This window comes from Elgaria multicarinata, chromosome 3, assembly GCF_023053635.1.
Source record: "Elgaria multicarinata webbii isolate HBS135686 ecotype San Diego chromosome 3, rElgMul1.1.pri, whole genome shotgun sequence".
In the NCBI taxonomy this organism is placed as follows: domain Eukaryota; kingdom Metazoa; phylum Chordata; class Lepidosauria; order Squamata; family Anguidae; genus Elgaria; species Elgaria multicarinata.
In genome coordinates this window covers 131,371,575-131,396,443 of record NC_086173.1, presented here as the reverse complement: position 1 = coordinate 131,396,443, position 24,869 = coordinate 131,371,575, and the positions used below count along the sequence as shown (strand labels likewise).

At 40.8% G+C, this 24,869-nt stretch overlaps 1 protein-coding gene across 1 annotated transcript in view; it reads right to left on the bottom strand.

The window, feature by feature from the left end:
- Positions 1-24,869, bottom strand: part of SHQ1 (SHQ1, H/ACA ribonucleoprotein assembly factor) — a 92,850-nt gene that overhangs the window by 33,926 nt on the left and 34,055 nt on the right. Inside the window, exon 11 of the mRNA XM_063121918.1 lies at positions 15,617-15,737. Within this exon, the coding sequence (XP_062977988.1) occupies positions 15,617-15,737 (121 nt within the window). The remainder of the gene's footprint in view (positions 1-15,616; positions 15,738-24,869) is intronic.

Below are 24,869 nucleotides of genomic sequence, written 5' to 3'. Positions count from 1 at the left end.
TGTATCCCAAACGGCTTTGCAGCACTGTAGTACCTGACATGTAGAGCGGCTGGGCTGTTTTTGTTTTGTTTTTACTACTCTTGCCCACCACTGCTGTAGCCTGGCAAAACAACCCACACTTCTGGGTCCACACATAAAAACCACCCAGGGTTTAAACAACCCAGAGTTCACAACCCAACAACAAACTGTGGGTTCTCCTTTTGGGTTGGTTGTGGCTTATCTCTAGAAGTTTGTGTTCAACTTACCACGCTGGATCAGAACAAAGGGCCATCTAGTCCAGCATTCTATTCCCACATTGTCCAACCTGACATCCCAAAGGGAAGCCCACAAGAACCCTCAGCTCGGGGTGTTGTCTTACTGCAAGCACTGCTGCATTCTGGAGACAGTGGTAATGAAGTCTGATTATCTTTTTCCAGTTATCTCTGATTCTATGGGACTTCAGGAGGTCAATTCAAATGAAGCAAGCATAAAAGGTGCTAAAGGAAGACAAAACGTTAAGTTGTGGCATTTATTTTCATAATCTGTAAAGCAAATCTCTTAAAGAAAGCATTTCCACTGAGAATTAATAGTCTATATAGGTAGATGCTACAAAGAGCTGAGCAAGAGATGACCATAGATTAGTGAATGATAAAAAGAAACTATGCTAGACTGATGTTTTCTTTTTGGGGGAAAGGAAGGCTTTTACTCAGGCCTTGGAAATGGCTTGATCTTGCCAAAAAAAATTCAACTGGGTCCAAACTGGCAGCCAAGCAAAGCACTCAGCAGCACCACAGCTTCCTGGCAATGGGCTGGCCACTGTTGGGAAGCGCACTGTTGGACTAGACGGACCTTTCGCCTCAGCCAGAAAAAGCAAGTGTCACGCTCCAACAGTGTTACAGAAAAATAATGTTAATAATGAAACAGATGACTCATTCAGTGCATACACAAGAAAGAACAAACTGGAATTAAATTTAGTTATGAGCATTGGTTTCAGGAATAATATTAGTCTTTGAAAGACTTTTCAGTCTAACCAAAGATACAATTGCATGTGACAGCACCAAGGCCTACAACAACTCCTACTGATTCCCTAAGTACAAAGATAAGGGGAGGAAAAAAGATCAGCATTGGCAGGAACTTCTCCGTTTACATATTCTCCTCAAAAAAGCTGGTTTTCAGGAGGGTTCAGATCTTTTCGCCCAGTTGCTGATGCTGCATTTTAAAGCCCACTCAGTTTTTCTGTACTGTGTTCAGTGACAGACCCAATTCCGCAAACAGGTCTTCGCCATTCAGTTCTAATTTGGCCCTTAACTTTGTGCATGGATATATTTGCTCGAGTTTTCACCTTGAGAACCCATAGCTTATTGTTGAGTTGTTCAGTGTGGTTAACAAGCCACACTGCATGGTTAACAGGCAACCTGTCATGTCTAACACTACTACCCTTGTCTTTGGACAAGATGTTTCAGGTAATCAATCAGAATCAGATTCAGAACTAGAAGACGCAGCACCAGACGCCAGCCAGCCTGTACCAGTGGGGGAGGAAGCTCTCACGGGCGATTCCCCAGTTGGGAGTCAGCCCTCTCCAGAGCTTATCTCCTCAAGGCCAAATCCTACACACTCAGTGGTGAGTTTCTTCCGGAGGTGAGCGTTCCGACAAGCTAGCTGATGCTAAGGTTCACCAGAAGCTCAAATGCACAGTGTGGAAGGAAAGCGTGAGAAAGTCAGTTTGATTATGCCAGAACCTGCCTCCACACCAGGCTCCCTGAACTGGGAAGCAGTTTCCTATTCTTCTTGAGCTGACAATTGTCTTACTTAGTTTGCATAGTTTTGCCTAGGGGGACGTTTCCAAGAGGTTAGACTCACTTCAGTAGAAGAGACATTTGTTGCTTTATAAAAGCTTTGTGGATTACTTAGCAAGCCTCGTCATTTGCCTCCCATCGAAAGCAGTTTTCTGAGAAACACGACACAACCCTGCGGAAAACATGCTGTCTTCAGAGAACACGATAACCCACCCTGTGGAAAATGCACTGCGTCCAGAAAACATGATAACCCACCCTGCAGAAAACACGCTGTGTTCAGACAACAACCCATGGTTCAACAACAACTCACATTGGATGGGTTAGCGTGTTGTGTAAACCCAGCCAAAGCCACAAAGCCTTTTTTTTTAGATTGTTCTAAGAATCCTGCATGATTTTGACTTGTGGATTTACAAAACAGAGCACAACAGGATTCTGAAGATACTGAAGACAGGAGGTGATTGGTTCTCTCCCATCCATGACAGAAAGTCATCACTTGTAAAGGAGGGTCTTTCCCCTGGCTTTTCCAATGGGCATCTTATCATCCCTGCTTTGCCACAAGCTCCCAGGCACTAGCTTAGAGCGATTCTTGGTGACAAAGGGAATCCCTGCAGAACAGCTGATAGTGAAGGGACATGCCCCCTCCCAAACTCAAGATTATCATTTCAATGTAACATCAAAGGAAGCAGGAGAAAGGAACACTTGCCCTTCCTTCCCTTTCTTTCTGTCTCTGTTCACCCCAGTTAAGTGGTTGATGGTAGAATTGCTGCCAAAGGATGTCAGCTCCTGACAAGGCTGAGAACAGAACAGAAAGACGCTATTTGCATGGAGAGCAGCTTCCCCTCTTTGATCACAGCTGCACGCTGCACCTGCTTAAAAAGGCAACAGCTACACGGGCTACATGTCGTCCCTGTAGTCAAAACAGGAGGAAACGGCGGAGAAGTGCTGACTGAAAAGAGACGACATGAATCGCTGACCCCCTTCTGCAAGCTGGTAGCAAACTGCCTCCTGCACCGAAACTTCAGAGAAATCAAAGCAGGAACCCGAAGGGAGAGAAGAGCCTTTCTTGCATCTCCTCTCTACCGATGGCAAGGTGCAGCGTTCAGACACAGCCTCAAGGAATAGAAACTGCGGCAAGATGGAACAAATAGTGGAACAAACAGTGGGGGTGGAGAGGATTGAAGGAAGATAATCAAAAGGAAAAAGTGATTGAGCAGCTGGGAAGGGAATTTAAATTCCCCATTTAACAGGGCTGCTAAAAAAGAGAAATAGAGAGGCATATTCCTGGCACCCTCTATCCCTATCTCTTGCTCCTTCCAGCCTCCAGGACAAACCTATTGTTACTCCAAGCTTGTACACTGAATACAGCTTCTTACATATACTAGCTAATATATCCTTGGTATAGTTGTTGTTTTACAGAGATATTATGGTAATAAGGTTGAGGTAGGTACTTACTATCGATATTAAGAGGCATCGTGCTTGAACGCAGACATAAGAACACATGACAGTGCAGACAGGTTGATATATGCCATTTTCAGAAACCAAGCTGTAGTGGTCGAAGTGGTGACTCAGACCTTCCGATGACTTCCTGATAAATATGGCGAGAACATATTCAACTATATTGGCAGCAACTGTACTGGTTGCCTTCGCTCTTCCAGGCCTGGTTCAAGGTGCTCACTTTTAAGGAATTTGTGGCCTGGAACCATCATACCTTAGGGGAGAGTACATATCCCTTTATGAATCCTGGCACCAGTTAAAATTGCTCTGTTTATCTTCATTGTTTGAGGTAAACACAGGGGCAGGATCTGGAATGTCATCTGTTGCTGAGGTCAGGTTAGTCCTTTCCTTATGGCCTTCCAATTGGACTAAAAGGCCTTCCTAGCTGTTAGAAACCAACTTGCTGAGAGATGGGCAACAGTGAGTCCCTATTTTTGGGTTACTGAATTTATTTTGCTGCAAAGTCTTGATTGTTTTAAACTATAGTTTTATATTTGATTTAGTGTCAACTTGGCTCAAGTCTGAAAAGGGCAGCATAATTTTTTAAAAATAAATACCTTCACCCTGCTCAAATGGGTGTTGCTTTTATGTGTGTGTTGGGAGGTGGGAGATAAAAATGGAATGTACACACATTTCTTACACATAATTTCACACATAATTTTTGTGAACCGCCCAGAGAGCTTCGGCTATTGGGCGGTATAGAAATGTAATAAATAAATAAATAAATAAAAATTTCTTATATGGACAAAATATGGGTACTTTCACTATCTATATCAAACCTATAGGCAAGTCCAATACTAGAGATGGCTAAAGCCAAATCTATTTCTGAAAATTCTAGGTGCAGAGTTCCATAGAAATAGAAACTCAACACATTCAGACCACAACATTGCCCTTTACAGTGTTCTCTCCAGTATGTGTTGTCTTCATCATGATTGAGGGTCTGCAGACATTTGTAGAAGAGTCTAGAGTACCTTGCAAAAGTGAGCTGCCTTCATCGCTGATGCTAACATATAGGAGCAGGATTTGGAAAATGTTAGTCTTGGGCTCAAGGGAGCTGAGGAGTTCTAGAGAGCCTTGCCAAATGACCAGATTAAAGGTCAGGGAACTTCCACCTGAGGTAAAGCCAAGCCAGCCACCGTTTATATACCCTGTGGAAGCCTTTCTCCTAGCCCATATGACTGTGGGTTGACACTGGCTAGCAGTAAAGATCTACATTTTAAGACTGTTCATGAGAACAGGAATACCCCTCCACTGGAGCATTCCACTTTAAAATGACCCATTCAGAGACAGTACCCTTCCAATTGCCAAATGCTCAAGAGAAAACAGAGCAAAGCTATCACCATCAAGGCTTCCCAAAAACATCAAATGGGGCATTTTGGAGACAGAATGCTGGAACAGATGAACCTCTGGTCTGATCCAACAAGGAGATTTTGTTTCCAATTCCACAAATCATTTTTTAAAAACTGATTTTATCAACTTTGCTTACAAAACTATATACCTACTATCATTTGTGAAAGCAGTTTTAGTTCATGATTCCCTATTCTAAATACGAAGTAGCTGAGCCATGTCCCAGGAGGGAATCTGAACAGGGTGGGCACGTTTTTATTGGCTACTCATTTTTGCACCAGTAGACATTCTTTTTGCATGAACTGAAAGTTTGTTTTCCATCTCAGAATGCATTCTGAGAGTTATTTGTCCATTATGTATAGAGGCCATTTCCGTCCAGAAGCAAACAAAAAGCCTTTCAGCAGAAAAAGAAACACCAGAAGGAAATGGAAGTTAAATATATGCCGAAATATATACAGAGGCTAAGCCGGGAAGGACTTAAGATATCTCTTCAAACATCACGTAAATCAGTGCCGTTGTTCAAAACAATGTGATTTAAGTTAATCTTTGATATCTAAACACAGTTTTGCTTGCAAGTGCTGTGTTTCCACATTTAAGAAAAAGCAGACTCTACCCACTACCAGACCAGAACTGGCACTGCTGCTACGCTTTAAATTGCTGGTGGGGGGGAAATAGTGTTCTTTACAGCAACTGTGTAAAATATAGAGGTATAGCTGGCCTGGGTCAATTAGGCTTCCAAGTGGTGTATGTGTTACTTCTAGTCCTTAAGCATTTGCTGCAAAAAACACAGGCATAACAAAGCCTTTGATGGTTAAACTCACTGGCACATTGTTTTAACAGCTTTTAAATTATATATTGTTTTAACTTGGATCATGGTTTAATTTGTTTTTAACTGTGCCTATTTATTGTTTTATATTGTATGTTTTTATCTGTACGCCGCTCTGAGATCGTAATGTTATAGGGTGGGATATAAATATTATAAATAAATGAATAAATAAATAAACATTGGTACTATCATGCAATTGTGAGGTGTACAATTGCCCAGATCCTCTGGCTTGTTACATTTATAGCTCTCCGTTCCTTCTTACTAAGCAATTGTCTGTCACAACTACCCTGTGAGGTAGGTTAAGCTATGAGCATCTTGTTGAAAGTCATCCATTAAGCTTCACAGTGAAAAAGGATTTGACTGTGATTTCCCACAGCCCAACCAACTATTTTAAAATCTCTTCACTGGCTCCTGATTAGTTTCCAGGCAAAGTATAAAGTGTTGGTTATCACCTTTAAAGCCCTACGTGGTTTGGGTCCAGGCTACCTGCGGGATCACCTTCTCCCTTACAATCCGCCCTGCACACTCAGGTCCTCTGGGAAGAACTTCCTTCAGCCAGCCAAAACTAGGCTGACAGGTATTACCCAGAGGACCTTTTCTTCTGCTGCTCCCAGACTGTGGAATGGCCTGCCGGAGGAGATTCATCAACTTAACAGTCTTTTAGCATTTAAGAAAGCTATAAAGAGTGATCTCTTCTGGCAGGCCTATCCAGTGGAATTTTAGGATGCTTTTAGTATGTTTTAGTATGTTTTTTAGGAAGTTTTAACAATGTATACTATGTTTTTAATCAATATTTTATGTATTTTATACTTATTGTTGTTCCCCGCCTCGATTAGGATGGAGAGTCGTGTAAGAAATTATGATGATGATGATGATGATGAAGATGATGCCACTGCAGTACACAGGAAGATAAAGAGATAACCTAGACAGATATTATATCATGACCAATCTTTGTTTAAGCCAGAGCCTATAACAAAACTCACACTGCATATATAGCTGGGAAGCTATAAATAAAATTAAAAATGACGTAATGTTATCAAATGGTATGAGTATTACTAAAGGCACACATTTTAATACTTCAGAAAATGGTCAGTGAAGAGGATGCCACAGAATACAATGGTGGATAATTCAATAAAATCATACCCCATGGATCCCCCCTCCCCATATGCCGTAATGCAAACTGCTTTTGAAACTCTCCTCCATTTCAAATGTGGGTTGCCATGTAGCATGGGTGGCTGCTGTTCCCATGGGCACGCAGAACCGACAACGTGCTGCTTTCATATCCAGGCTAATGACAATAGAGGAACTCCTGGCTGTATTTGTGTTCAGTGACTTGCCTCTGGAAAGCAAACCAAGTCTGTTGTATTGGTCTGTTTTCTTCATCATTTGTTATGGGTTTTAGCAATTGCTATGTCCACCATGGCCCTTCTTCCCCCTGCTTTGGATTTTCCTTCCACATCTTGCTCTGCCTATGGACCCCACTTCTGCTTCGCTGGCTGAGCTCCTGACTCACAGGCCTACCTCGCCCCATTCCTTCTTCCCCACGCCATTTATCTTCACAACCCCCCAATGTGGTAGGCAGGCATTGAGAAACACAGCCTGGCCTCGTATCAGGATTTGAACTTGGTCTTCGTGATTTAGGACAGACGCTCTCTAACTACTACAACACAGGGACTGTCATATGTAGCCCTGGATAAAGTGAAGGCCCACTACAAAGGCCTAGAAAATGCAGCTATCTTACCCACACACACTGAGATTCTAACAAGATAGATGGAACATGAGCAGACACACACTCTTAAGAACAACTCCAAGAGAGATAAAAAGGTAACAACGGCTTCTATCCTTTAGGGGATTTAAAACTACCCTAGCCGTGGCCATAGGCCACTCATGGAACGAATAAAAGGACAAGCTTAACACAGCACGTCTGCTCTGGGGCATAAGCAGATGTGCTGTTATGTTCCGAAAGCGCTGCCAGCTACAGCAATGCTGTGCTTGTAAGCTGTGCTAAGAGGGAATTACAATAATTGAGCCTTTCGGTCATGAAGGGCTGAGCTGCCATTGCAAAGTCATCACAGGATAAGCTGAAGCCTTCATGGAATGCACTATATCCAAAGCATATTTGTCACTCAAAGGCAGACCGACACTCTGGGACTGCTGTGAAACTGACCTAATCAGAAGCATCACCAAGGGCATACTCTCAACACTGAATGCAAATCATTAAATCACTTTGGTACTCTGTGTGGATGTTTTCTACTTCCATCTCCCTGCTTGTATTCTAATCTCATCAGGAGATTAGCCTTTGCCCTGGACAACAAGAGCTATATTAGGGAATCTACATTCCTTTATGGAAGACCCTGGCCATCTGAAATCACTCAGAGACCTGATATGCCCGTCATGGTGGGTTCTCACCATGGGCAGTTGCAGGGCAGCTTACCATGATGTCCGAACCCAGTGCGGCTTTTCCATCGTATGTTGTTTGTCGCAAACAAGCCACAGTAGGAACCCATGGATTATAGTAGGGTTGTTTAGGGTGGCATGTTGTGACGTCCGAACCCTACAGAGCTATTTCAGCATAGGTTGCTTTAAACACCAAGACAGCCACCTGGCAAGAGCAGCGAGAAACCCTGCCAGCTACGCCTTGCGATCTTGGTACTGATATCCCCTCTATTACATCCTGAAATGACACTAGTCAATTTACTCCTCCACTTCATTACCTCCCTAGACAGCAACACCTTTTTTTCACCCTTGGGAAGATTTGCACATATTTAACTTTATGGTTTTTCACCTTCGGGAAGATGTACGCACATTAACTTAAACAACACTTTCAGGGAAATTTGCACAAATCCGCTAAAGTGCAGTAACTAGTTACAAAAAAACCCACCCTCTATCCACTAATGAGCGCAAATGCGCCCATTATTGGAGTAGGCTGCCGAAGTTGTGCTGCAAAGGCTCATGGGATATGTGCTCGGAGCGGGGGAGGGAGGACTAAGGTTGAAACAACCCATCGCAAGCTGTGGATAATGTGGGTTAGCAAGCAAACAATCAATCCACAGTAGCTTATTATCAGGGTGGCTTATCCTGATGTGCGAACTGGCAAAGAAACTGGTGTGCTTGACGGTTCTCTTGACTCAAAGCCATTGGAAAGCCACCTTCTGCTCCCTTATCTCAAAACTTCTGCAGCTGATCTACAATAAAATACCTGCCCTCTTTCATAGATTTTCCTACATTGACTCATAGCGATGCCACAGGTCCAGCAATTTTATGCAAGCGACGAGAAGGTAGACAGAAAACAAAACAAGCACATAAGGAATCGACTGGATTTTCTTTATCTATGACAGACTTTCAATATTCTCTAAACAGCATTTAGAGCCTCTGCTTAAATGTCTGACCAAAAAATAAATAAATTCTGTGACAAATTAATTTTAATTTTATTGTGAAAACGAAAGTACTATCACGGTTGACAACAGGGAGAGCTATAAGCTCGCCTAGCAGGAGGATCAAGGGAAGAGGCAACATGCTGTATGACCTCAGGGGTTAAAGATGCAATTTTCCATCTGGTCGCATCTGGCTTTTCAACATAAAATGTTGACAACACCTGCCGAGAATCTTGTAAGAGCTGCCTCCAGTGCTCTCTATGCATCCACTGCAACCTGGGAGAGCCTATTACCAGCTTCCTCCTTTCATGTTTTGCAGATTTGTGCAATATGTCTCACCCATTCATAATTGCCGAACTGCATACAAATAGAAAGTTTTATGTGGTATGCATATAAGGGAGCGATTAAAGCAATATTAGAAAATCACTCGGCGTGCAGTATTTGCTTTATGGTACAGCATATGCTGAATCTGATGCTGCTGACTGCTTTGCTAGAAGAACCTGGAGGAGGAGCCTTTAGGAGGAGGGCAGGAAAGAGCCCACTGAGAGTGTCTTAGACTAAAGGTCCTTTCCAGAAGGATTATTTAATTTGCTCATGTTTAACCACAGCAAGCACAGCCTCACATAACTGAATGGGATGATGGCTAATGCTGCCGCCTGAGGTGCTCCCCGCCCCCCGCCACTGCCGCCCTATTTTTCTTTATTATTATTTTTCAGTTCTCACAGGGGCATTCAAAATGTTGCACTCAGGGACGTCTGAGATGCCTTGCAGCAATATCAAAACACACACACCACCAAACAGGTGCCTGGGATACTAACAGCACCCATTATCCCTGGCAAACTAAACAGATAAAAAAAGCCACACTTGCCAGTGAATCAAATTACGACTGGCATTATTAGAAAGTATCTGGAAGCTTATTATAATAAATAAATTTGTTACATAAAAACTTGGGAAGCTCAGTTTCAACCCCTCTGTCAATGGTACTTAGCTTCTCAGAACATTTATAGATGTTTGAAATAGAGTTTAGTCAATGCAGATTTATTGCATCTTTGGAGAATATGTCCTACAGCACAAGCTTAATGAGATAAGGTTCTACAAGTTATACATTTTCTAACAGGAATTAGACTTACAAATTTTAAGCAATGTACTGCAAGGTAAGAACACTAACCAATCTGAAAGGATATACAAGGTCTTGTAGGAATTAGAAAAGTGTACTGGACACATAGATAGGAATGTTAAAACAAGGGGGGGAAAGGTTCGAGAATTCTGCAGTACGTGATATATGCGGAGCTAGATCTGATATTTGTTAATTTGTTGGGTTGTTTTTCTTTTGCTGTGTAGTAAAAACGTAATTTTGAAACGTTAGTCACCCTTGCAGAAGTGAGAACTGCTGTTTTCAAGAACCTGCATTTAGTTGTTTTCAGTGCTGGCAAACAGAAATGATTGCTGGGTGGGTGGGGGAATTGTGCAGTCCCTTTGGGAAAACTACAATGCCTAGCTGCCTTGGAAGCTTCCACTAAAAGGCAGGATAAAACACTGTAAAGATTAAATTAAACAGTTAACAGCTATCAGCTTCTGAAATGATTTTACGGAATGTGCCTTTAGACACCGACTGTGTAATACAGGGAGTCCTGGAAAACAATTTACACTTACTCAGCTCATGCTAGTACCATCCACCCATGGGAGTGCAGCTATAGCCAGCTGCTGCTCACACTGGGAGGCCAGGTAAACCCAAGCAGAGCCAAGCAGCCGGATAGAACTGAGTATTAACACTCAACAGCCAAGAAGCAGGGAGGGGCAGGATCAGGCACAACAGTAGCCAGCCACCACCAGTAGCCAGCTTCTTTGGAAGTTCCTCTTTAGCTACCTACAGTGCTTCCTTGATGAATTGTTCTTACAGGCCCCCATCCAGGGGGCTAGCAGAATCACCACGTCTTCTCCTTCCAGAAGCAGCTGCCACCTCTGAAAGTAGCTGTAATTAGCACTATGCCATTATATAATGAAAATGGTGTATTTGGAAAAAGAGATAGAGAGATGTGATTGAGACATACAGAGAGAGAAATATTTGAGTATCACCCAAACCATCTTGCTTTGTTAACTACCAGAGCTCCTTCTGAAGTGTCCAGTGTCTGCTCAGCCCCCTCCAACAGCTTTAGAGAAGCCAAGGAAGGGGAACCTTCTTCCAGATTCCCAAGGGGTCATCCCAGCACCATTCCAAAGCTCTTTGGGATGATGGGACAGGATGCATCAAATGTAAAGGAATGGTTCCTGTCCCTTGATACATAGGCTTGTCAGGGAGTCATCCACTCTGGTATTTTTACTAATTAAATGCACGTACTGCTAGGTTCTCTATGGACATAAGAATTACTAGCAGTGGTCAATTTCTCTAAGAAAGAGTTCCAGAGATTTCATATCCACGCTGAGGGTGGGCTAGGATTTAGAAGACAAAATGCAAGAGGAAGACAATGTTCCTGTACCTTCAATTCAGGTAGAATAGTCAAGCTAGCGTGCCACAGCAAATAGGAACCAAAGGCACCTTACAAACTATTGCATTAGGACTTGAAATTTCATAGGCACTGGAAATGGTCTTGGGGTGTATTTCCTCTTTTGTTCTCTATATAGGAACACTATTTTTAACAAGACAAAAAGATGAATAAAATTTCATCAAGATGCATTAAGTGAAGACAAAATGTTTCTGTGTGCAAGGGAGAGGCAGAAGGAAGACTACAAGATTAAAACAGGAACACGTTCCAAAAGCAGAGGTACAAAACATGAGTCAAATCAGCTGAAATTAGTGAGATTCAACATCAGAAATGGCCAATGAACGCATAAAATATAGACAGATCCAGGTACACCCCACTTTTTGTAGACCTATGCACAATTCACATCATACTATGTATGGGGTAATTGCAGTTTGAAGCACACAAAACCGAAACTCAGGGCAACCCAGAGGAAAACCATCAATTTAACAAGTAGTTTAAAAAAGGGGGGGAGTAACAGTTGTTGCTTTCATTACTCCTGCTTAACAAGCTGTACCTGCCAAGATCCCCTCTTCTGAAATAAGAAGTCCATTCCCCTTTGTATATAGTGAAAGAAGTGAAGGCCCTGAACAGCAGGCAAATATGATTCTATTAAGCATGCCATTAACAACCTGATGCAATACGTATTAGAAGAGAACAGTAGCAACAGGAGATTTTCAAGTCGCTCATCTCTCAGACTTCTCTAATGGGAGGCAACAATTCTACCATGTCTTTATGATAGTGAGATAGCTTAATTGCCCTCTTTGCAGAGAAAGTAAGTTCTGCTTTACTGGTGCCTAACATACATTCTTGCACTAAGTATGTTAATACATCAGTCACTTACAGATGGCCCATGTTTTTAGTTATCTGACGATGATAGCTTGTTTCAATGACTGGTTTGCTAGATTTTATATTCACTGACAGGAGGAGTGATGCAGCTCTTCCCCCCAAAAAAATTCTTGTTGGAAAATCTGTTTTACAAAATGGTTAGTTCCATTCATGCTGCTTTTCTTCAGTTTGCTAATTAAGTTGTCCACTATATACATCCAAGAGGAAGTGTGTTGGCTTCAGAAATTATATGCAAATTAAGACTACATTCTACATCGGGTGGAGGCAGAAGGAAGATCTGGATCTACTGGTAGAGCAACAATTCTCAATTGTTTATCAACAGCAATAAAATTACCCCCACCCTCAACGATACTGTTGAAATTAAGGAAGCTTGAGGTTATCCAGGAGTGCAATTCATTCTGTTACTCAGAACAAATTCCCAGGCTCAGAATTCTTTAATTCCAAGTATGTCTTTTGCAAACAAAAGATTGGATCTTGGTGCTGGTGGATCTCAGCATTCTAGTAAAAAACCAAGGTAGATCCCACAAGCCTGACGTCTGCCAACCTTGTTCCACACCTACGCTTTGAGTATTATTAGTCTAATATCAAACACACATTTCTTCGCATTCCTGAGAGCAAAAATAAATAGCTCTCAGCTTAATGCATACATAGAGGTCTGGTTCAGACAATCAATATTGCAGCTTAATAAGCAAAGATATGAACAAGACTTTGGGCATACATGCAGCTGCTTTGTTCCCCCTTTTAGGCAAACTGAAAAAGATGTCAGGAAGCACCCAATTAACCATAATTTCCCATTTCATCAAAATTGATGAACAAAATTAACAACAAAATTAACAAAATTGTTGTTACCAGCTTTAGAACAAACCAGGATATTAAACCAACTTAAAACACTGGTTTAATATCCAGGCTTCTTCTGAAGCTGGTAACAACAATTTACTTGTTTCAATGAAACTACGGTACATAATTCTATCTGAATATCTCATGTACGTTAACTCCAATTGTTATAGAACGAATTATGTAAAATTTGCAAGCAGAGGTTTCAACAGGTAAAAATGCAGAGTTTGCGCTAAAACATCACTTAAAGATTGACATAAAAACAAATATTTCAAACACCGTATAATACTTACACAATTTTTCAAACCTAAACATTTCTTTTCCTTATTCATATGCCTCATAAGCAGCTTCATGGGAGGGTAAAACTATTTGCACAGCAGTCCTGTATATCCACTTTACTCATAGATAAATACTTAAGTATTGCTAGGGATGTTAATATTGTATGATTCAATACATATAAAATGTCATGAGTAATCTGGCACAGGGCATGCAAATAGAATAGCTTTCAATGCAAATGTAATATCTTTCAATTCAGAGTTCTCAATGTGAATGATTCAAGACTTCATGCATCTAGAGCTATTTAAAATCATAAAGACAGTGACCAGGTTCGCACAATCACCCTGGCTTAAATAACAAGCCATGGTGGCTTGTTTAAGCTGTATAATGCCAGGCCCCATTATTATCAGCTTCGGCTGATACACCAGCTGCGCCCCTTCCTAGAGTTAGAAAACCTAAAGACGGTAGTGCACACACTGGTAACTTCGAGGCTCAACTTCTGCAATGCACTCTACTCAGGGTTACCTTTTTGCCTAGTCCGGAAACTTCAACTAGTTTAAAATATGGCAGCCAGGTTGGTAACTGGTACACCTAGGGGAGGGGAACCATATTACACCAACTTTAAAATCACTTCACTGGCTGCCAATTAGTTTCCTGGCGAAGTATAAGGTGTTGGTTATTACCTTTAAAGCCCTACATGGTTTGGGTCCAGGCTACCTGTGGGATCACCTTCTCCCTTACAATCTGCCCCACACACTCAGGTCCTCTGGGAAGAATTTACTCCAGTCAACAAAAACAAGGCTGACAATCATTACCCAGAAGACCTTCTCTTCTGCTGCTCCCAGATTGTGGAATGGCCTGCTGGGAGAGATTCGTCAACTTAACAGTCTTCTGGAATTTAAAAAAGCCGTAAAGACTGATCTCTTCCAGCAGGCCTACCCAGCTGAATTTTAAGATGCCTTTTAATAATGTGCTGCTTTTAATAACGTATTAATTTTATATGTTTAATCAATCATATGTATTTTATGGGGTTTGCATTTGTGTTGTAACCCACCTCGATCCAGAGGGAGAGGCGGGTAACAAATACATTATTATTATTATTATTATTATTATTATTATTATTATTATTGTACAAATTATGCAAATCTGCAGAATTTACAGCTAAAATGTTTGCAAGCTAAGTAAATAATAAGTGCAGTTTGCACAAATGGTGCCCAGATGTGGGGAAATGGCTTTTTTTAAAAAAACCCAATTAAGTTCCCATATTTCAGAAAAAAAGCCCAAAGCTTGGCTCACTGAGCTGGGGGCTCCGGCAAGATCCAACAACCCCAAAATGCCTGGATTTCCCCACAATGGCCATCCCCTAGCTCCAATTTCCTGAGGAGCAAGAAAGAGGGAGCTGCATTTCAGTACAGTGGAAGATGGCTCTCTTCCTCATGGCGCAGCATGAAAGCCAAGCAATCTGGACATGAAGAAAAGGAGTGATCCCTTTCTCCATGGCCAAATCACTTGGCTTCTGGGATGCATGGTGAAAAAGAGGGGAGGGCCCTTCTCTCCACATATCATAGAAGCCAAATGTGGTTGATGTGAGTGATACACGTACACACACACACACACACGTACATTTTCATTGGCTCCATTTACACAGTATGGTGCCCCTGACCTCTTTCCTTGAGGGAATGTAGTCCTCTACTGAAGAAAGTTCCCCAGTCCTGCTATTCATGGATAGGGATATAACTTTCCCTCCTGCCTCAATACTCTTTGTTTCCAAATTTGTAAGCAAAGCATGTTTTTGATTCCAAGTAAATGCCTACAGCTTACGTCCCTTTATGCAGAATAAAGACATTTGCATACAGCTTCATAGGAGTAACCTGCTTTGACAGAAATTGAAGTTCTTTGGTGCAGAATATGAACAGCTGCCAATATGGCTCCTTAGCTGAATGAATGTGTGTTGTGCTGTGATTTAGACATTTTTACTTTAACATGGTTTAGCCATTTCCCTTATTTTCAAAATTACAAGTTCTCACAAGATAGGTAAACTTTCAACATGATACCAGTGGTGTCTGCAAAAGTCAAGTATATTAAAGTGTATTGTTGGTTTGATTTTTACATAAATGACAGGGATTGGTTTCTTGAGTTCCTGCTTTTGCCTTTCGGGAATACCATGAGTGGCAGTTGCAGGAAGGAATGGGTGATAAAAGTTTCTATTTAAGATCTTAGGCCAGGTGGATATTTTTAGGTGACTGTAATGATTTTCTACAAGGATATCAGGTCAAACATGCCAAAATGATTCATCAAGTGAATTACAGATTTAAAACTTACTTGGCCTTTTGAATCCAAATGCAGTAATCTGTGATGTAAAGGTCATTAAGAATATATGCAGGATCATTTTCACGAAAAATCTTGTGAATATCTAACAGACACTTCAGAACTGCACTTTTACCTGTAAGAGATAGGAAAATGTAATCACATTAAATAGTTCATCCTGCTGTAAATTTCCTACTTGAAAAATTGAATGGGAAATTGGTAGAATACTTTATTAGTAACATGCTGTTAGTTGCCAGATCAACCACAAATGCCATTATTATTTCTCCAGTTCCTGGCAAATATTAGATCAATGGTAGATGAAAATCTGAGAAAAATCGCCACATGTGTCAAAATTAAAGAACTGTGGAACTTTAGTGTTTGAATGTAACTGGCAATGTTTTGCTAGGTACTGAAATGACGATTCTCCCCTCCTGACCTCAGCTGAAGGCTCTATTGAAGCTGTTCAATTTTATATCACACCGGGGGTGGGGATCTCTCCTCCCGCTTTGAAAATATCAGTGTAACATTTTCTGGAGAAAACAGCACAGTGGACTTAATGCTGTTGCCTTACTCAAAATGCGGTAAAGATAATTCTTTAAGGGGCTTGGCAAGAATATCAAGTAACCATTGACTTCTAAATATCAAGTGACAATCTTTCTCCATCTCAATCTGTAGCATCTTCCAGCCCAGAGCATAGCCAGGAAAAATATGCAAATGCTGCAGTGGAATAATGGCAAAGGCTTTGAAGCTGTGTGCAAAGCAGTCCCTGTTTCAAATCTCATCTATCTCACGAACTCTGTAGTCTGCTTTAGGCAAGACATGGGCCTCTCATCCACAGGAGAGAGATTTGAAACAGGGACTGCTATGTTCACAGCTTTAACTTTTAAAAAAGTTTAAAATCAGATTTTTAAATAACCTTTCAAATCAGTTTATATTTTTTAAGTGTTAAAAAAGCAGCCTAATTTAAAATGAAATCTGCGAAAACTGAAATTATGCCCCTCTTATAAGCAAGGTGCTGTTGTTTGTAAAGAAAGAACTGTAGGGAAAACATCTTTGTCAGTCAATGTACAGCACGATAGCATATGTATTTATATTATGGATTGATACTGGTGCCAGGGACTAGAAAGTCACTGGAAAGGTCAGATCTATCTGAATGACCTTTACTCCAAATGTTATGCTTACTTATTAGTTTAATTTAAGCTGCTTCTGTACATCTCAAGATTTCCAAGTGGTTTACATTGCTAAGTAACTATCTGGTCTCTGCAACTGTCTTAAGAATCAGCACTCTAATTATATATTAATGTGCTTCTATAGTTATAGCAACTAATTAGTATGCAGTTTATTCAACAACAACAACAACAACAACAACAACAACAACAACGTAACTATTCCTCCGTGCTGGAACTGACTAGAAATGTTTGAACACTCCCCCCCTTTAAACATTTCTAGTAGTCAGAGCACTAGATACCAGGTGTCTGCAGAAAATCAGCAAGAATTTCTGACTTCCAACTGTTTAACAACAGCAATGACAACTTGACTTTTATCCCCCTCCCCACGCCCCGACTTTACTACTGTGGTTCTAAATAGCCTCCGAACATCTTGCAGAGATGTAATCTCCCTTTTAACCAAGTCCCCCATTTTTGAGAGCTTTACACTTCTGAAGTCAAACTTTGTTTCACTTCCTTAGCAACATTCCACTTACATCTATTTTGGATTTGATACCTAAACCGTTTCTGCTTAGATATTTAGATATTAAAGAAATACACAATTTCCCATAAAGTAACAAGACGAGCTCTTGCAATGTGTCCGATAGCTGCTATTACCGTCACCGTGACATCTCAGACTGCCATTGGTAGAAAAATGAAATGAGCTTTCAAAGTGAATGAGACTAGTCCTAAACAGATTGTTGAAGAGTAAGATCTCTGCACTGGAAAGCTTCAGCTCCCTTCCCTACCATTATTTGAGATTTTCTGTTCCACTTTTCCTATCCATGAAGCAATGTTAAGAGTTCAAATACCATATCATGAAGTGTTCATGGGTCAGGGAGAACACATGGATATATGTCAAAACGTACATATCAGAACTTGAATGTAAAAAGGAGATGACAGCTTTTGAAGATGCTGGGACTTGCTCTCCCAAATTATTCCATGCCCAAGCACATGGAGTATGAGTAACACATAAGAAGCAAGTCAAAAATTCCAAATATTCAACTTGAAACTCCCCCTGCTGTGCAGAAACAGATTTGTTTTATAAAACAAAATCCAGTACTCATTGCTAACTGTTGCACTTTCAGGATGCAAATCAGTGTGAAATGGTGGAGGGGGGAGAGAAAACTGAAGTATACATTAACAAAAGGACTGCTTATATGTAACAGTAGCAAATTGTGGGTTAATTAGCCCAACATTTGCCATGGCAGATGCCAAGCGTGTTCTGTAGCCTTTTTGAATATTCAACCCGATTGGGTTGACTGGGGGTTGCTTCATGATGCACGAATCTTGACACTATAGCTTGATCATGGGTTAAACAAACCACAGCTAACCTAACTACTAATTGTAGGTTATTAATTAAGTCATAATTTGCCGTCATTACATGCAAACCAGGTCAAAGACTTTGTTTTGCATCGAATTATATACTCTCCTCTCCATCCTAAAGTTAATGGCTGGGACATGGCTGGGAACTGTGAAAATCAAAGTTAACCTACAAACATCAAGTGAGAATATCATTGTTTAAATCACAGGCGTTCTTCTTGATTAGGAACGCTGCTTAAAGTTAAGAGTTTTTCAGAGACATGTCCAAACAGATGTCGGAAGCAACACTTACCAGAACTTGAGAAAATGTTACAAAAGTATTCAAACAATGGTATTCTAAAACAAGGTCTAGCATGGCCAACTTGTTTAGCATTTGTACAAGAATCTTTTTAACAATGAGATTTATTTATAGTTGTTCTTCCATTGATGGAATTCAAGACAATGTAAATTGGGTATCCAGACAATGACAAGACCCAGATCTGCTCAGCTTCAGCAAGATTGTCCATCTTGTGCCTTCACACTATGCCTGGAGACGTCAAGACTAGTTCCAATTGCTCCAGGCACAGACCCCAAACCAGATACAAACTGTCAGGATTAAATTCTATTCAAACTGATAGAACACACACAGTTACAGCTGACTTGAGCTAGATTTGGGACACAAGCATTATGTGAAACTACATGCTGTGTTAAGCATGCTATTTTTTAAATGCAATTTTTAAAATCCTGCCATACATCTAAGAAGAAGCAGATTTGGGCTCCTTGGTCTGAATCAGGTCTATGTTGCAGGGAGGACTTAACACTCCCAAGGGAAAAGGTGTCATAAAACACCTAAATAATTGCATATATTTTGTTTATGCTTGCTCACCATGGACTGCTACTTACACTATACAAAAATTCCAGGGCTGCTATGGCACTACATTTGTTTCAAGGGCAAGGTATGGTAGCTGGAAAAGACAGAAAAGGAAGAAGAGAGTAGATGGGTGGATGGAAAGAGGCCATGGATTTCGGCTGCATTAAGTTGCTAATTCCTTCCGCCCTTCCGCCACAACTTCAGAATCCAAGGTAAAGAGGAGAGGAACAGGGTTTTTTTTCCTTTTACACTGCACAAAAAGAGTTGACGGTCATAGTATCTGGCAGAAAAAGAGAATTCAACTTATAATAGAAAGTGGGACCTGCAACAAAATACCACAGTGTGGAGATTTCTTGTTCAAGGATCCATGCCCTTTTCCAGGATATTTCATTCTTGCCATGCACCTGAAACCTGTTTTTTCATGTAATCCAAACACTGATCTGCATACCATGCTCACTGAGCATGCTAGGTTCTCATTGAGCTGTTTTGAGTTCTTCCACCCCACCCTTTTTCAGGGCTTTCCCTTAATATTTTTGATACTTCTACAAAGTACCAAAGACACACACACACCCAAGTCTGGTGACAGATCCCCTTTGTGTATGGATGGTACTGGAACCATAAGGACTGGAACTTGAGAGGGTGAATTTACTAAATACCTACCTAGGAGTATATTCTAAAGATATTCTAAAAATATTTTGGAACAAAATAGGAGGTATTCTAAAAAATATTTTGGAACAAAAGCTTAATAGCCTCATAGAGAGTAATGTTTTACATCAGTGTGTTTCAAGGAGTGAGTCAACAATGCCTTGGATTGCCAGGTAAATAGAGTGCCATTCAAAGGTGGGGTATGTTTCATCTCCTATCATGGGTTTGAACCAACAGGAGAATGCTCAGGAAAGGTAAGATGCTGCTGATAGGTGGCTGTTAGCAAAGTTGAAATCCCAAATGTTATATATTGTAGTCCTCACAACGGTACCAAATATCTGTAAGACTATCACAAAAGTCCAGTGAACTAGGATTGGTACCACAAAGTAAGTACTTCCAGTGAATAAGCACTCTCAAAGTAAATGGGATTTGCTTCCAAGTAAATTTGCTTAGGACTATTGCTTAAACAGACAAAGGAGTATAGGGAAGTGACCGCCCTGAGATCTTATTGATATAGGGCGAGATATAAATGTTTTAAATAAAATAAATAAATAAATGAGCACACAGAAGTAACAGCAGACACCTCTCCTACTTTTATCACACAAACAGGTCAAACACAATCCTCTCACACACAAGATATGATAAAATTAAAACACTTTCTTCCTCCAGTGACTGAAAACATATTTATCTGCACAGCTCACAGAAGAACAAAAGCAACATTTACATCTGCATCTGAGCTATTTGTGATTAATCTATTTTTACACCACTCCTCCTAATTTACTAATTATGTCAAGAGCCATTTTAATATTTAATACACTACTAACTCATTAATCAAATGGTTATCAAATTCAGCTGAGTTTGTATATGGTATATTTTAAAATTAAATCTAACGGGACATGGTGAGGAAAGTGTTAATATTTCAACAGCCTTCTGATCAAAGAAAATAAAGCCTTAATACACAAACATATTTTGTTCATAAGACAAAAGCCTTATGAACAAGCCTTATGGAGGCTTGCATATGTTTAGAGAACTGGGTTTATTTGCAGAGTTCCCCTAGCAACAGGGAAACTTTTTTAAACTCTAAGTTTAAATAGCAGTTTAGACATCTGGCACAAGAGCTACTACCTGCTATGAAAGACAAATCTACGACCATTTATACACGGTTTTCACACCCAGTTTGCCACCCAGCCTGAAAAGTCACAGAATATTATCTACTATCAATATTGAGAAAGAATGCTCCCCACAAATCACCTAATTCAAATATCCATCCTAAGACCAAGCACAGATAGACAACAGTTGCCAGTCAAAGCTTTTCATTGAACCACCCAAGAACATAGTTTCTATAGAATTCCTAAGCAGCTTCTTTCAATGCTGAAACGCAACTTATTTTTCCTGGCTCCCATGCAATCTCACTGTGGCTGGAAAGATCTACTTCTGATCTCAAGAACTCTAGAATTCAATTATATTTATCAAAAAATGTTCTAGTCTACATGGCTGCGGACTTAAACCTGAAGAACTGAGGCCGAAATGCTAGACTCTAGTCCATCATTTCAAAGATAAATGCAGCCTTCTTAGGCCACTGTTGAATTTCCACTCAAATTCAGTGGCAAACTGTCAATTGGCAGCTGCTGTAGCCAGTACAACAGCAAATTTGGGGGGCAGCAGGGATAGTACTTAAGGCTGGGGGGACGCATGTGGCCCACAAACCACGTGTTGTTCAACGCTGTTTTAGAGAATTAGGAACAAAGTAGGTGGAGTGGGGGGAAGAAACACATATGGCTGGATCTAGGGCTTGCCCTTCCACAAACAGAAGAGCTGCTTCAGTTCATGGAAAGGACAATGATGCAGCAGATGCTCTTGCTGGAAGAAGCAATTTGCACAAATCAAACTATTAATAGCTGCAATTTTGCACCAATTGACCTACAATTCTGCACAACCCCCAGTAAAGTTCCCAGATTTCGGGAACTGTCGTGTGGCTCATCTCACGAATGCCAGGCAAACCCAGGTCTGTCGCGGTGATGCATGGCTGGATTTTTCTGCAGCAGACAACCCTAGTTTCCTTAAACTTACATTTTCGAAACGGATTCCCTCTCCTATTAGACACCATCTAGGGGTAATACCCTTTTTAGAATGTTAAAGGCTCATCTTTTAGTCTAGCGAGAGATGGTTGGGAATGCCTCCAATTTTACCCCAGATTTCAGATGTACTTCAACAGCAGTGAGAAATCTTGCTTCTTTTGAGAGCCTCTAAAGCTCAGTGTGGGGAAGTCACCTTTAAGGCTTTATCTGGACCCAAAGAAGCATCACAAATTTATACATAAATCTTAAATAATAAGAGGATGTGTACCTGTCCATCTGCACCACCCTAGCTCCAAGACTGTGACACCAAGAGACCTGAAATTTGGCATGCATACTAGTAAGACCCTAGGGTTGCACACCTTGGGTTATTTTGTTTTTAAAACACATTAATTAGAGCATTTTAATTAATTAAAATGTGTCAGTGTGGTTGAAGGCTGCAGTACACCTTGAGCCACTAGGGGCAGACTTCACTAACCATACAGTATGAAGCCAGGGGAGACTAGGAGTTTTTGTGAACCGCCCAGAGAGCTTTGGCTATTGGGCGGTATAAAAATGTAATAAATAAAATAAATAGAATAGGAAGCCGAGATATAGGCCTTCCTAGTCCTGCACTGTAGGGAGAAGCCCCCGCCCCCAGGAAAATGGAGTGAACAAACCCCTCCCTTAAAGAGCAAGAGGGGTGCATCATAGCAGGGCTACGCCTAGAGATCCCAACATACATGACTTCACTCAACAGGGCAAGTATAATGTTTCCAGCTGCGTAACTTACAGCTGCGTAAGTTTGCTTGCAGCCTTTGCTGCAAACAAACACTATTCCCACTGGTGCCTGGCTAGATCCATTCACTAGCAAAACAAGAACAACCTACCCACCCCTTCAAATTCTGACTAGATTCTTTGGTCAGTCAAAATTGTGGACACCTGTTATAAGTAGCTACTATTGTCACTGACTACCTTCACTAGATCTAACATATGTTTTTGTTAGTCACTTTGAGCATCTCTGTTTGGAGAGGAAAATGGGAGTTTATCAATTTTATTATGAAAAAATTAGTACAATCCAGACGGTTATGAGGGGGTTGATGAAAAGAAAGTTTTTAAAAAGTTTTTAAAAAGACTCAATTGCTTATTGCTCCAACTGTAGATAAATGTGGGAAGGATTACAGCCTATACTTATAGGCACAAGCTTTCAATGCACAAATACTGACATTTTCAATGCTTTTACTCATAATATTCTATTCATAGTAATTATTTTAATATACTCCGTTATTAGGACTATTTTTCCACTTATTTAGTTCAATAATATGTCATTAACTTCCCCCAAAGCATCTGGAAAACCATAATCATGCTCTGTGCTCTCGCTTTCTCTAATGAAATAATATAAGTGGACGTGGTTAAGAACTCATTTTTGTCAACTATATGATCAAGAGGACCTTAAGTTATTTAAATTCCACCCACAACTCCCAACAATCATCCAACTGAGCCAATCACATTTCCCCTTACAATGGTTTCCTAGGTAACTTTACACAACTAAAGGAAAGCATTTGCCAGTGCAGAAAGAAACTAAACCAGTTCCATTTGACTTTTCACAATGCTTAACATTATTAGTGACTGGAGAAATAGGGCAACCCTAAGGGATGCAGTCATATTGTCTTTCTACCAACAGAACGCTTTGCTCAATGGCTGTTACAGATACACTAACACTGCAACCTTATATATGTCTATTCAGAAGTAAATCCCACAGACTTCAATGGGGGTAAGGATGTATAGGATTGCAGCCTAAGCCTGTCAAACCCCTCCCTTACATTACTAGAAACTGATAGTCAAATGGTCTGAGTCACTTTGATTCTGTGCGTATTTATACAAGGCACCAAAAAAAAAAAAAGGTCTTACTAGCCTGAAAGGTTTTTTTAAATTTAAAAACACAAAAACCCAGTCAGCTAAGAGTCTACTATTTAGAAAAGCAACCGTCCTTTTACCAAGCAGGCAGGTAGAGGAAGGGCGGTTCCCTCCATCCCTCATCTGCGAGCCCACTGTGTTTTCATGCTTACCACAAAGGCTCAAAAACCCCTACTACTTGCACGGTAAGTTTTTATCCCCCACCAGCTTATCCTTAGAAAACACGCAGAGTAGCACACATCCCATTTCAATTCACTGTGTGTCCCTCGCTGTCTCAATGCCCATTTTCTTAAGTTTGCTGTATGCATTATCCCTTGTCCTTCTGGATCTGCAGACTTGGTTGGTGTTTTGCTGTAAACTAACAAGCCATGGACTGTTATACCCTCTGAAAATGCGATCAACTCTGCTGAAAAGTCAGGTGGGGAGGAAGACAGCGAAGAAGTAGTGTTCTGGGGACCTAAAGTATCTAAGCTTGCTTACTGGGAAATAAATCCTCTAAAGGTTGATAGAACTTATGGGCAAGGGAGCTAAAGGTCATGGCTATAGCAACATTCAAGATTCACCTTCAGCCATCTGAACTTGGACAGCATCTGAAGCAGCACCTTTAAGCTCTGAAGTGAGCCTATCCGCTCAGCTACCCTTATTCTGCGGGGCCAATCAGCCTGAAAGTACAGTTTCTCACACTATTCTAATGATCAGCTTTCTTGTTTAAAAGATCAAGATTGAAAGAAAGTTCTGAGAACATGTGCACAGCAGTGCAAGGATGAGAATCAATGAAGGTCTCCCGCGGGAAGGCTGGGACAACTCAGCAACGGCATAGTTTTCTAACAGTTGTCAGTCCCTGTTAACCACTCTGAAATACTGACTTCCCCCACCGTAGGGGTGGGTGAGCTGGGCAGTCACATCCAGGGTGCCGAGCTGGGTGGGTGGGTGGCAAGCTGAGCTCAATGCTTGTGTTTTGTAATGTATTGTCTGCAGGGAGCTAAGGAGGCCTTTCTTTCAAGGTTCTACAGGTTGTTCTGGTATTAACTACAAAAATGATCTTCCTTCAATTAGCTTTGAAGTATGTTTCTTTTTCAATTTCCACTATGTCATTTGTGCTAGGTAAAAAGCAGCAGAACACAGCTTTGTTTGAAGCAACGTTACCGAGCACTTACCACTTCAAATACTGTAACTGCTGTAAGCACTATATAAATATTAATAATAAAATAAAACTGTGAGCTATAAGAGGTCAGCTGGATACCATTTTATTTAAAACTTTTATTATTTTTAAC